Source organism: Bactrocera dorsalis, chromosome 5 (genome assembly GCF_023373825.1).
Source record: "Bactrocera dorsalis isolate Fly_Bdor chromosome 5, ASM2337382v1, whole genome shotgun sequence".
NCBI classification, from domain to species: domain Eukaryota; kingdom Metazoa; phylum Arthropoda; class Insecta; order Diptera; family Tephritidae; genus Bactrocera; species Bactrocera dorsalis.
Genome location: NC_064307.1, coordinates 54924436 through 54939584, shown reverse-complemented (window position 1 = coordinate 54939584; position 15149 = coordinate 54924436). Strand labels below are relative to the sequence as shown.

Genomic DNA, 15149 nt, shown 5'->3' with positions numbered 1-15149 from the left:
AGAAGGTATCTTTGGCACTACGGTCGGTAAATTCAGCATCCACGAGGAAACATCCCCAAATGGGTTGAGGCTGATCGACTTCGCCGGGGCCCGAAATATGGTTATCTGTAGTACTAGATTCCAGCATAAGAAGATACATCAAACTACCTGGCTGTCTCCGGATCGAAAAGCTACCAACCAGATCGATCATGTTGTGACAGACGAAAGACACGTCTCCAGTGTTTTAGATGTGCGTGCGCTCCGAGGTCCTAATATCGACTCGGACCACTATCTTGTTGCAGCCAAGATTCGCACCCGCCTCTGTGCAGCAAAAAACGCACGCCAACAAACAAAAGGAAGGTTCGACGTCGAGAAGCTGCAATCACAACAGACAGCCGAACGATTTTCTACTCGGCTTGCACTCCTGCTCTCTGAGAGCACTCGTCAACAACTCGGTATAAGTGAACTGTGAGACGGCATTTCAAACTCCTCACGTACAGATGCAACCGAAACCATTGGTTTTCGGAAAATGCAAAAGAACAGCTGGTACGACGAGTTCCGTGTCGCAGCGGAGAGAAAACAGGCTATCTACCTCGCAACGTTACGATCGACCACAACACGTGCGGGATGGGATAGATACCGAGAGTTGAAGAGGGAAGCGAGACGCATTTGCAGACAGAAGAAGAAAGAGGCCGAAATGCGTGAGTACGAACAGCTTGATAAGCTGGCCGACAGGGGTAATGCTCGAAAATTCTACGAAAAAATGCGGCGGCTTACAGAAGGTTTCAAGACCGGAGCATACAACTGTAGAACCCCCCAAGGTGATCTAGCCACCGATGCCCAGAGCATACTTAGATTATGGAGGGAACACTTCTCCAGCCTGCTGAATGGCAGTGAACGCATAATACCAGGAGAAGGCGAACCCGATACCCCAATCGATGACGATGGAGCAGACGTTCCATTACCCGGCCATGAAGAAGTTCGAATAGCAATTGCCCGCCTGGAGAACAACAAAGCGGCAGGGGCCGACGGATTGCCTGCCGAGCTATTCAAACACGGCGGCGAAGAACTGATAAGGAGCATGCATCAGCTTCTTTGTAAAATATGGTCGGACGAAAGCATGCCCAACGATTGGAATCTAAGTGTGCTCTGCCCAATCCATAAAAAGGAGACCCCACAATCTGCGCCAACTACCATGGGATTAGCCTCCTCAACATCGCATATAAGGTTCTATCGAGCGTATTTTGTGAAAGATTAAAGCCCACCGTCAACAAACTGATTGGACCTTATCAGTGTGGCTTTAGACCTGGAAAATCAACAACCCATCAGATAACATTTACAAATCGTTCAACTTTAATACGAAAATTCACGTTCTGTAAAGAATATGTTTCGCCTTTCTTCGCTTGTGGTTAACATAATCGGCTTACTGAGCGTACTATTCGCAATACCATCACCCATTTTGAGACCCAGCATACATTATTGGATAATATTGGACCGAATATGCCAAGTCCAGCATGCAGTGAAAAAATATGGCGGCCGTAGCTGATACGGCGGAGAGTATGAACGACTTGGCGCATTATACGACGAGATCTTAAATTGAAAGCGGAAAGCGTTTGAAAAAGCGTACAAAATACAGCTAGTGCAAGAATTGAAGCCGTTCGATTCCGAAGCGACATCGCTTCGCTCTATGGGCCCTTGCAAAGTTCCAAGAAGATCCGACGTTCTCGAGCCAGATATTGTTCAGCGATGAGGTCTATTTCTGGCTTAATGGGTATGTAAACAAGCAAAATTTCCGTATTTGGGACGAAGAGCAACCTAATGAGATTCAAGAGCCAGAAAAACCGACGGTTTGGTGTTGTTTGTGGGTCGTTAAAATCATTGGTCAGTATTTCTTCAACATTTGAAAGAGATACTCTTCAAAAAATTAATTCCAAAGAAATTTCTTTTTGGGAGGATAATAAAGATTCTCTATTAAATGTGAAGTTTCTGTGTTTTTTCTTTGAAAAAGTAGTGAACCTTGAATTGGATCACCCTTTATTAAGATATTTAGGCTCTTGCAAACATGTTACTACAAAGTACTATGTAATAGTTTAAATCACAATTTTATGCATAATATAATAGTTTTAAGTATAAGAGTTTGTATCACCTAAAACTAATTGGTTTAGATAATTTAGATACATATACCATGCTTATACAAGTATAAATGATAAGGTTACAGGACGAGTTCAAATCTGGGTGACGGACATACAGATTCGTCTGTGTAAACTGTTATTTGCGTAAAAATTTAAATATCTTAATAAAACTTGGTACTCATGTTTCTCGATAGCGTGAACGGATCACTTCCCATCCCTCAAAATGCATTAAAAGGAAGACCTATAAAGTGCCATAACTAAGCATGAAATTAAAATATAGAATTGTAATTTGACACAGTAGATCGCAGTAGCAAGGGCGCCTGCGGGAAAATAAATTTAATGTACTTATCTCTCAAACTATTCAAGTTATAATATCGCGCAGGGCAAATCCCTTAAGCACCACCCCTCCTGTAAAAATGGATGAAATCGGACGATTACTCCGCATCCCGATATAAAGGATGTATTAAAAATTATCAACAAATAACAAAATGCGACAGAGACATTAAATATTACCCATGAGATAATATGAGAGGGCTTTAAGAGAGCCCCGGTCAAATCATTTGAGTTAATCTCGGGTCCTCTTGAACCGATTTCAACCAAATTCGACATAACATTATCCAATGTTACAGTGCGAAAATGGGCGATAACAGCCACTTCCCATACAACAAAATTTTAAATTCCATCTGATTCTTTCGCTATACAGCGTTAAAATTAAGCACTAATGAATATAACGGACAAAGTATACCAAAACAAGTAAGGAAGAGCTAAGTTCGAGTGCAAACGAACATTTTATACTCTTGCCACTTGCAAGAATGAAAGCCAGGGAAATACTTTAAGGTATAAAACCAATCATATAGAGTAAAGTCAGCCGGATGTTCGAAAATTTTGATATTAGATCCCTTGAATCCGCCTCTGATGGAGGCTAAGGGAAGTATTGGTCCGATGCAACCCAATTTTAACATACAAACATACCATTATAAGGGAATGATTTTTCCTTAATTTCAGTTATATATATCGCACATTGGTACCTATACGACCACTACGCTAAGTATCACCATCGTTATCTGGATTTTTCCCAAAATTGGCTCCTCATCTGACAATTCAATTCCACGTGGCATTTTCCTAGAAATTCAAGAAAATATGTTTAATTTTGTCGTCTTAATTCTTTATTCATGTACTGTACATACTATACTTAAATAGTTTTATCTCCGCTTTTTCTACTGTTATGAGATATAGGATTGCATCTGATAATGCCCACCCTTTTAACAATTTGGAGCCCGCAGGTACTTATTACTATTGCGATCCCCTGTATCAAATTACAGTTTTGTACCCTAATTTGGAAATTAGTTATAACACCCTATAAGTTTTCGTTTAAACCTGCTTTAGAAGCTTCAAAAAATCGATTTTTTTTTGCTTAAATCTCTTTAAAAAAATATCTAAGAATATGTCCCCAAAGTTACAGATGGGAATTTTAACATACTACCCTTAATTTCAGTTATATATATCACACATTGATCGACATTTTCGATTTGTGGGCGGGGCAGTGGTCCTCGTAATTTTTTTTTTGTACTAAGGAACTGGCATCTAGACGGACAGAGTCGACGGACAGTCAACCAGATTTCAACTGTTCTCGTTTTCCTAATAATTTATACATATATGTATATATATATAACCCTATATCTATCTCGATTAGTTTTAGGTGATACGTACAACCGTTAGGTGAAGAGTATAAAAATTATATGTATATCACCCGTGAGGGTGCTATGTTGAATGAAAAAACGAATTTTTCCAAAAAAAAATGTTTTTTACTATGGTAAGCTGAGGACTTTTCAATTGACCTATCGGCCAATATGTGAGTTATCTCAATGAAAATGAGAGAGCATAGTTTTCTAATAACCGTGTATTTGTGGCTAAAATGTATAACCTAAATCCTATATAACTAATGTCATAATTGTCGAATATCCAGACTTTACTCTATATAGATTTGTGATGGTATATGAGGTATCTTAAAGAAACCCTGAGAGCATTTTTTTAGTATGTGCCATGTTAGTGGTATGTGGTATTGGCAAAAAGAGAAAAAAATATTACCTCCAACTCCGATATGTTTAATATAATTATTTTAGCTCTTCTAACAAGTTGTATGTCCAATATGTCGTTCAGTGTGTGAGTTATATACTGCTTGAAAATATGGTCTCAAATATAAGTGAACAATGCAATGCAATCAACCCATTCTTTACTTTGCTCTAATATACCCCATATAAAGATTTTTACCTGACTTTTAACCGTTCAGGTTGGTCAAAATGTGATATTTTTATGAAACTAAATGAACAAGTTTTCGTAAAAAATATGTGGTTTAGCGCTGGTTAAATTGGAATTGGTCTGTAACTTAGACTAAACCTCATAAAATGAAGTTCGGTCCTCTTGTTATCGTTTTCCACATCCTCTTCTGACATGATACTTGTATGCTCGTATTTTATTTACGATTTCTTCGAATAATGAATGTTGAATTTTTTCGCAATATGTTTTAATATATCGTAAACTGAATGAATTTTCCGGTATTTGACTCTCAAAATGTTCGGTTACACCCGAACTTAGCTCCTTCTACTTGTTTAATGTATTGCTGCAATTTGTTTTTAAATATATTTAGTACTATATTTATATAATTGTTTTTTTTTTTCCCTTTTCAATAGCGAGTCACCGACAAGACCCAGGATGGAGCGCGGATTGCACGATCGTGATCGCGCTGGTGTACAAGACTTTGTGCTGCTCGAGAACATTCAAAGTGAAGAGGCATTCATCGGAAATTTACGCAAACGTTTCCAAGAGAACCTAATCTATGTAAGTGGGTAAACACTAGTTGCAACATTTATATTTACCAAGCAATTGAAATACAAGGTATTTAAATAATGAACAAAAGCAAAAAAGTAAGAAAACTACATAGAAGATAGACACAGCAATTAAACAACTCTTTTTATATTTATTAATTAAAAATAACAAGTAAGAAAGAGCTAAGATCGCTTGTAACCCAACATTTTATACTCTCGTAATTTGCAAAATTCAAATGCGTGGAAATACTTACTTTATATTAAAAAAACTTCGCGTAAGAATTCAATGTGCATTATTTTGAGGAACCGAATGGACTGCAAGCAAATTTGGTATCTTATTAACTTATGTTATTGATACTATACATTTTTCTTTTCCATATTACAGCCATTTATATTGTATTTACATACAAACATATGGGATCTAAACTCAACCTAAAAGGCATTTTTATACTCTTGCAGATTATTATAGTTTTGTCACCTACCGGTTGTACGTATCACTTAAAACTAATCAAGATAGATATAGCGTTATATATATATATAATCAGGATGATGAGAAAAGTTGAAATCCGGTGTACTGTCTGTCTGTCCGTCCGTCCGTCAGCCATTTTACTGTAACTTTAGTAAAAATTTAAATATCTCGATGAAACTTGGTATACGGGCTCCTTCTTCTTCTTCACTGGCGTAGACACCGCTTACGCGATTATAGCCGAGTCAACAACAGCGCGCCAATCGTTTCTTCTCTTCGCTACGTGGCGCCAATTGGATATTCCAAGCGAGGCCAGGTCCTTCTCCACTTGGTCCTTCCACCGGAGTGGAGGTCTTCCTCTTCCTCTGCTTCCCGCGGCGGGTACTGCGTCGAATACTTTCAGAGCTGGAGTGTTTTCATCCATCCGGACAACATGACCTAGCCAGCGTAGCCGGTGTCTTTTAATTCGCTGAACTATGTCAATGTCGTCGTATATCTCGTACAGCTCATCGTTCGTTCCATCGAATGCGATACTCGCCGTGGCCAATGCGCAAAGGACCATAAATCTTTCGCAGAACTTTTCTCTCGAAAACTCGTAACGTCCAAGCCTCTGCACCATATAGCAGGACGGGAATTATGAGCGACTTATAGAGTTTGGTTTTTGTTCATCGAGAGAGGACTTTACTTTTCAATTGCCTACTCAGTCCGAAGTAGCACCTGTTGGCAAGAATAATCCTGCGTTGGATTTCCAGGCTGACTTTGTTGGTGGTGTTAATGCTGGTTCCTAAATAGACGAAATTATATACCACTTCAAAGTTATGACTGTCAACAGTGACTTGAGAGCCAAGTCGCGAGTGCGACGACTGTTTGTTTGATGACAGGAGATATTTCGTCTTGCCCTCGTTCACTGCCAGACCCATTTGCGTAGCTTCCTTGTTCAGTCTGGAGAAAGCAGAACTAACGGCGCGGGTGTTGAGGCCGATGATATCAATATCATTGGCATACGCCAACAGCTGTACACTCTTATAAAAGATTGTACCTGCTCGATTAAGTTATGCAGCTCGAAATATTTTCTCCAGCAGCAGATTGAAGAAGGCGCACGATAGGGAGTCGCCTTGTCTGAAACCTCGTTTGGTATCGAACGGCTCGGAGAGGTCCTTCCCGATCCTGACGGAGTTTTTTGTGCTGCTCAACGTCAGTTTACACAGCCGTATTAGTTTTTCGGGGATACCAAATTCAGACATCGCGGCATAAAGGCAGTTCCTTTTCGTACTGTCGAAATCAGCTTTGAAATCGACAAAGAGGTGGTGTGTGTCGATTCTCTTTTCACGGGTCTTTTCCAAGATTTGGCGCATGGTGAATATCTGGTCGGTTGTTGATTTGCCAGGTCTAAAGCCACACTGATAATGTCCAATCAGTTTGGTGACGGTGGGCTTAAATCTTTCACACAATACCCTCGACAGAACATTATATACGATGTTGAGGAGGCTAGTCCCACGGTAGTTGGCGCAGATTGTGGGGTCTCCTTTTTTCTGGATTGGGCATAGCACACTTAAATTCCAATCGTTGGGCATACTTTCGCCCGACTATATTTTGCAAAGAAGCTGATGCATGCTCCTTATCAGCTCTTCGCCGCCGTGTTTGATTAGCTCAGCCGGCAATGCATCGGCTCCTGCCGCTTTGTTGTTTTTCAGGCGGGCAATTGCTATTCGAACTTCTTCATGGTCAGGCAATGGAACGTCTGCTCCATCGTCATCGATTGGGATATCGGGTTCGCCTTCTCCTGGTGTTGTACGTTCACTGCCATTCAGCAGGCTGGAGAAGCGTTCCCTCCATAATCTAAGTATGCTCTGGGCATCGGTGGCTAGATCACCTTTGGGGGTTCTACAGGAATATGCTCCGGTCTTGAAACCTTCTGTAAGCCGCCGCATTTTTTCGTAGAATTTTCGAGCATTACCCCTGTCGGCCAGCTTATCAAGCTCTTCGTACTCACGCATTTCGGCCTCTTTCTTCTTCTGTCTGCAAATGCATCTCGCTTCCCTCTTCAACTCTCGGTATCTATCCCATACCTCACGAGTTGTGGTAGATCGTAACGTTGCGAGGTAGGCAGTCTGTTTTCTTTCCGAAGCGACACGGCACTCCTCGTCGTACCAGCTGTTCTTTTGAATTTTCCGAAAACCAATGGTTTCGGTTGCAATTGTACGTAAGGAGTTTGAAATGCCATCTCACAGTTCCCTTATACCGAGTTGTTGACGAGTGCTCTCAGAGAGCAGAAGTGCAAGCCGAGTAGAAAATCGTTAGGCTATCTATTGTGATTACCGTCGAACCTTCCCTGTGTTTGTTGACGTACGTTCTTTGCTGCACAGAGGCGGGTGCGAATCTTGGCTGCAACAAAATAAAGCTCCGAGTCAATGTTAGGACCTCGGAGCGCACGCACATCAAAATCACTGGAGACGTGTCTTCCGTCTATCACAACATGATCGATCTGGTTGGTGGTTTTTCGATCCGGAGACAGCCAGATAGCTTGATGTATCTTCTTATGCTGGAATCTAGTACTACAGATAACCATATTTCGGCCCCCGGCGAAGTCGATTAGCCTCAACCCATTTGGGGATGGGCAATGCATCGGCTCCTGCCGCTTTGTTGTTTTTCAGGCGGGCAATTGCTATTCGAACTTCTTCATGGTCAGGCAATGGAACGTCTGCTCCATCGTCATCGATTGGGATATCGGGTTCGCCTTCTCCTGGTGTTGTACGTTCACTGCCATTCAGCAGGCTGGAGAAGCGTTCCCTCCATAATCTAAGTATGCTCTGGGCATCGGTGGCTAGATCACCTTTGGGGGTTCTACAGGAATATGCTCCGGTCTTGAAACCTTCTGTAAGCCGCCGCATTTTTTCGTAGAATTTTCGAGCATTACCCCTGTCGGCCAGCTTATCAAGCTCTTCGTACTCACGCATTTCGGCCTCTTTCTTCTTCTGTCTGCAAATGCGTCTCGCTTCCCTCTTCAACTCTCGGTATCTATCCCATCCCGCACGTGTTGTGGTCGATCGTAACGTTGCGAGGTAGGCAGCCTGTTTTCTCTCCGCTGCGACACGGCACTCCTCGTCGTACCAGCTGTTCTTTTGCACTTTCCGAAAACCAATGGTTTCGGTTGCAGCTGTACGTAAGGAGTTTGAAATGCCGTCCCACAGTTCCTTATACCGAGTTGTTAACGAGTGCTTTCAGAGAACAGGAGTGCAAGCCGAGTCGAAAATCGTTCGGCTGTCTTTTGTGATTGCAGTTTCTCGACGTCGACCCTTCCTTGTGTTTGTTGGCGTTCGTTTTTTGCTGCACAGAGGGGGGTGCGAATCTTGGCTGCAACAAGATAGTGGTCCGAGTCGATGTTAGGACCACGGAGCGCAGGCACATCTAAAACACTGGAGACGTGTCTTCCGTCTTTCACAACATGATCGATCTGGTTGGTGGTTTTTCGATCCGGAGACAGCCAGGTAGCTTGATGTATCTTCTTATGCTGGAATCTAGTACTACAGATAACCATATTTCGGCCCCTGGCGAAGTCGATCAGCCTCAACCCATTTGGGGATGTTTCCTCGTGGATGCTGAGTTTACCGACCGTAGTGCCAAAGATACCTTCTTTGACCACCCTGGCGTTGAAGTCGCCAAGCACGATTTTGACATCGTGGCGGGGGGATCTCTCATAAGTGTGCTCCAACCGCTCATAGAAGGCATCTTTGGTCACATCTGTAGTAAATGTCACAAGGACCTACTCGTCTCTGTCCTTGTCCCGTCCATCGCATTTCTTGGACGGCGGTGATGTCAGCCTTTATCTTTACGAGGACATCTACCAGCTGGGCCCCAAGCAAGGGACCGGACATTCCAGGTGCATGCCCTCAAATCAAATTTTTTGTTTGCCATGGTCGTCATCAAAAGGCGGGTCTCTGTTAGGATGTTCAAAGACCGGAAGTCGTGAGCTGCTTGAGTCATTTGTAAAAGAATCGTTTCTGGCCACTCCCAAGTGAATAGCGATCAGAGAACTTTCCTCACTTGCGTGAACTTCTACACATGACTTCATCCTCCATAGCATAATCACTAATTATTTTAATATTTAAATATAAAATAAATTTTGGTTACACCTTAGTTTCAGCAATACGTAATTATTATGCTATTAAATTTGTGTTGTTAACATAGCGCCATCTATTGAATACTTACTCCAGCTAACAGTTAGAATATTTTGGAGCTAACGGATAATTCTGACTGTCAAATAATAGGCAATGACCTCAACAACGCGCGAAGCAGAGAGGCACGACGCAAGCGTGTTGAAAAGCATTAAACTGCCAGATAATTTATGCACTGTTCCTAAGGAAAAAAATGAATTGATTCAGAATATTTTCGGAATAAATGTTGATGTTGACGAAATTAACTTCCAAATACAACAGTTGTTACCAGACGATCTGATGTATTTTAAATCAACCGATACTGTTCTTAATGAAAATGAAAGTGTAAGTTTTCCAACTGAACTTTGAAATTCACTAGATATACCCGGAATGCCCCCACATAATCTTCGACGAAAGAATGGTTTACCTATTTTTCTATATATACGGAATAACCAAAAATATTGTGCCCCAATTAGTGCTAAATTAAATTTAGATTAAAAGTTTTAATAATTCAAAATATTGATAATTATTCTTAAAGATTTAAAACTGTTTGTTAGAAATTAAAAAAAAAAAAAATATTTTTAAATTAATTCTTTTGTATTAACTCTTATCAAATTCAATAGTATGAAAATTTTGTTCAATCGTATTAAAAGTCCTCCCCTTTCAAATTCCAATCCAGTGGTTTCTTATACCAGCTTTAACGTTCGTACATAATAATTTCATTGTAAAGGGTGATTTTTTAAGAGCTTGATAACTTTTTTTAAAAAAAAAACGCATAAAATTTGCAAAATCTCATCGGTTCTTTATTTGAAACGTTAGATTGGTTCATGACATTTACTTTTTGAAGATAATTTCATTTAAATGTTGACCGCGGCTGCGTCTTAGGTGGTCCATTCGGAAAGTCCAATTTTGGGCAACTTTTTCAAGCATTTCGGCCGGAATAGCCCGAATTTCTTCGGAAATGTTGTCTTCCAAAGCTGGAATAGTTGCTGGCTTATTTCTGTAGACTTTAGACTTGCCGTAGCCCCACAAAAAATAGTCTAAAGGCGTTAAATCGCATGATCTTGGTGGCCAATTTACGGGTCCATTTCTTGAGATGAATTGTTGTCCGAAGTTTTCCCTCAAAATGGCCATAGAATCGCGAGCTGTGTGGCATGTAGCGCCATCTTGTTGAAACCACATGTCAACCAAGTTCAGTTCTTCCATTTTTGGCAACAAAAAGTTTGTTAGCATCGAACGATAGCGATCGCCATTCACCGTAACGTTGCGTCCAACAGCATCTTTGAAAAAATACGGTCCAATGATTCCACCAGCGTACAAACCACACCAAACAGTGCATTTTTCGGGATGCATGGGCAGTTCTTGAACGGCTTCTGGTTGCTCTTCACCCCAAATGCGGCAATTTTGCTTATTTACGTAGCCATTCAACCAGAAATGAGCCTCATCGCTGAACAAAATTTGTCGATAAAAAAGCGGATTTTCTGCCAACTTTTCTAGGGCCCATTCACTGAAAATTCGACGTTGTGGCAGATCGTTCGGCTTCAGTTCTTGCACGAGCTGTATTTTATACGGTTTTACACCAAGATCTTTGCGTAAAATCTTCCATGTGGTCGAATAACACAAACCCAATTGCTGCGAACGGCGACGAATCGACATTTCACGGTCTTCAGCCACACTCTCAGAAACAGACGCAATATTCTCTTCTGTACGCACTGTACGCATTCGTGTGGTTGGTTTAATGTCCAATAAAGTAAACTGAGTGCGAAACTTGGTCACAATCGCATTAATTGTTTGCTCACTTGGTCGATTATGTAGACCATAAATCGGACGTAAAGCGCGAAACACATTTCGAACCGAACACTGATTTTGGTAATAAAATTCAATGATTTGCAAGCGTTGCTCGTTAGTAAGTCTATTCATGATGAAATGTCAAAGCATACTGAGCATCTTTCTCTTTGACACCATGTCTGAAATCCCACGTGATCTGTCAAATACTAATGCATGAAAATCCTAACCTCAAAAAAATCACCCGCTATTAAGCGGCCTTTACACGATCAGATATGCGTGACAACATGTGTGACATCACACCAAGTTTGACCGTGTAAAGGGGAAAAAAACATGCTTGTCACGCATGTTCAAAGTTTTTAAACTTGTTTAATATTTCTGCTGGTGTGTCACACAAGTGTGATCGTGTGAAGGGCTGCATGATGCACGCAGTGCATTTTTTCAGTCGAAAAAAGACAGTGAAGAGTAATGGTGTCGCGCATGAACGCATGGTAACGCTAGCTTGGACAATTTAAAATGTAAAATTAATTCATTTCATTTCATTCATTTGTAATGCTTTGGGCAAGATATTTCCAGTTCTTTTAACAAATTTGTATGCGAGCGTGTTGGTCTTTTCTTACGCCAATCTTGCACCAAAATTCGTTTTTTCTTGCCACTTTTTGCAATTTCTTCCTCTTCCTCCATTCCTAAAATTTCTTCAATCAGAAGAGCTGCCACTAATGCGCGTGCCATGTTTACTCGTTAACAGCTGAACGAAAATGAAGTTCACACACATGCATGACCGTGTAAACGAAAACGTCAAACTTGTACATCAAGCCATGTTGTCACACATATCTGACCGTGTAAAGGCCGCTTTAAGGGGTAACCGTTCCCCGTGAAAAATTTACAACAATGTAATATAACAAAAATTTAGCCACAGCAACGCGTGACAGGGTCTGCTGCTACCTCATATAAAGATTTTCGAACTTCCGGGTGACCTTGTACCACATTCACAGGTGGTTACATAATGAAGGACACTCCGTTTTCTTTCAAAACATTGGTTTATTTTATAATTTAAAAGCAACATATTTTTTCTAAACTTAAGTTATCATATCTATTATCTTATAAGATATAGATTCATTGAAAATTTAACGAAAAAATTGTTTTCAATTCACCGTCCGACAAAAAATTAATCATATATATTTCATATATTTTGACTTGGTCAACTACTTAAGGACACTTCAGATTTTTGGTTAGTTTATTAAAAATAATATTAACAAAAATAAAATTTGATTATGAATTAATGTTTTCAGCTAGTATTTTGTCGGATAGCCTTTTGGTTCGAGCACAGCTTTACATCTTCGAGGCAGACTACCGACCAAACGTTGACATCGCTCAGTTTATATGCTCCTTGACATTTTGAAATAATTCGTCAGCATTTTTGCTTGATTTTTTCCCCAAGCCTCTTTTGACATCTGCTCAAAGGTTTTCCAAAACCGTAATGTTTTCGGACGAAAGCCAAGTTTTAACACTCCTAGCAGTGGCTTGGGGTCGTTATCCTGCATAAAAATGTATGGTTCAGGCATGTGTTCCTCTGCAAATGGCTGCATTGTACTCGACAATATATCTTCATATAAATATTGGTCCATTCTTTGAGTTATCCGTCGAATAGAACCTACACCGTACCACCAAATGCAGCCTAAACCATAATACTGCCTCCACGATGCTTAACCGTTCTTAAAGTGTATCGAGGGTGAAATTCCGTGTTTGGTGGGCGTCAAACAAATTGTTTTCCATCTGAACTAAACATATTAAACTTCGATTCATCGCTCCACAGTATTTGTTTCCAAAAATCTAAGGGCTTTCCGATATGTTTCTTTGCAAATTTAATACGACTCTTTAAGTTTTTGTTTGACACGGGCAGTTTTTTTCTTGCGATACAACCCCGTAACGCATTTTCAAGAAGACGACGTCTGATGGTTCGTGTTGATACATCGTTGGTCAGTTGATCCTTTATAGTGCCGAGAATTTGCCTGGAAGTTAAAAAAGGATTCTCCTTGCAAACTCTACAAATTACACAATCGTCCTTTGAAGTAGTTTTTCTGTGTCGTATTTTTCTTATTTTATTCCCTTTACTTCCGTAATGAATCAAAGCATTGTGAACCATTGATTTTGAGCACAAAAGCTCCTTCGCTACGGCTCTAATGGACATTTTTTCCTTCACGTACTTGTAAATAATCATTTTCAGTTCTGGAGTACAACTCTTTCTTCGACCCCTGTCTAACAGTTTTATTATTTGAATTTGAATATTTAGTTAATATACAAATGATTTACACAATTTACAGCAAGTTTTTGTGTTAAAATAATACAAATTTAATACAAAAAAATTGGTGCCCTTAATTATGTGACCAAGCACCAGCACACTCAAAATACAATAAATTCATCAAACCGCCGAATTTTAGTAAAAGTGTCTACATTTGTCCTTTAAACATGTGCTACATTTTTGTGCACAGTTATAATATACCGATGCAATTTACAGTGGGTCTAGCCGGAAATTTAGTGCTAAAAACATTGAACTGAAACGCGTGCTTTATTCAACTTTATTTTGTCCCTAATTATGTGGCCACCAGTGTATGTATATTGGCCAAGATGTGAGTTATCCCAACGAAAATAAGAGAGCATGTTTTATTTCATAACAGTGTATCTTTGTGCCTAAAATAGATAAATTTAAGCGAAATTTTGGCCTAGCCCCTATTTAACTATTATAATATCAAAATTTTCGAACTCAATTCCACGTGGCATTTTCCTAGAAATTCAAGAAATTTAATTTAATCTTGTCGTCTTAAATCTTTATTCATGTACTGTACAAACTTAAATAGTTTTATCTCCGCTTTTTCTACTGTTATGAGACTTAGGATTTCATCTGATAATATCCACCTTTTTAATAATTTGGAGCCTGCAGGTACTTATTACTATTGCGATCCCCTGTATCAAATTTCAGTTTTATATCCTAATTTGGAATTTAGCTATAACACCCTATAAGTTTTCGTTTAATGTCAATTTGTGGACATGGCAATAGTCCGATTACGCCTATCTGCAATACTAACCTATCTCAATTTTTGCTCAAATAACTACTTGCACGGAGAGACGGTCGGGACAGTCACCCGGTATTCAACTCTTGTTGACATCCTGATCATACGAGTATCTCATTTAGTTTTAGGTGATACAGACAATCGTTACATGACCAATACTATAATACTCTGTAGCAACATGTTGCGTGAGCATAATGCAATAAAAACACTTTTAATTTTTAATTAATAGTAAAAAACCGAAAAAAAACATATTTTATATTATTAATTTAGTTTTTTCCTAAAGAATATTTATAAAACTCAATTTGTTTTCTGTTTCTTGTTCGTATTTTTTCAGACTTATATCGGTCAAGTACTTATATCAGTTAACCCTTATAAACAACTGCCAATCTATAGTGATAACGATATCAAAGAGTATCGCAACAAACACTTCTACGAGATACCACCACATGTGTAAGTATTGCCGTTTATGGTAGAAATATTGAATACAGTTTAGACTAGTATAAAATAGAAAAAGTCATAAAATAAATGGCATTGAATAGAAATATTATTGCTTTATTGCCGGCAACGATGTTTTTATGGCATTTATGAGACCATAAATCGCAAATAAATATGGAGTAAATTTAAGCTTAATATTAATTATGCGAGGGTTGCCATTAATACTTCTAGACGAACATAACGAAAATTATTATGAACAATAGTTAAAACAATATTTTAATACTTCAAAATTTGATTCAAGA

At 39.5% G+C, this 15149-nt stretch overlaps 1 protein-coding gene across 7 annotated transcripts in view; it reads left to right on the top strand.

Annotated features, from left to right (window-relative positions):
- LOC105224104 (unconventional myosin IC) overlaps window positions 1-15149 on the top strand; it is a 67436-nt gene that overhangs the window by 45234 nt on the left and 7053 nt on the right. For all 7 annotated transcript variants that reach the window (XM_049457872.1, XM_049457869.1, XM_049457871.1 and 4 more), the window contains 2 exons: window positions 4802-4949; window positions 14747-14862. In XM_049457872.1, coding sequence (XP_049313829.1) covers window positions 4824-4949; window positions 14747-14862 — 242 coding nt within the window. In that variant the 5' untranslated portion in view covers window positions 4802-4823. The remainder of the gene's footprint in view (window positions 1-4801; window positions 4950-14746; window positions 14863-15149) is intronic.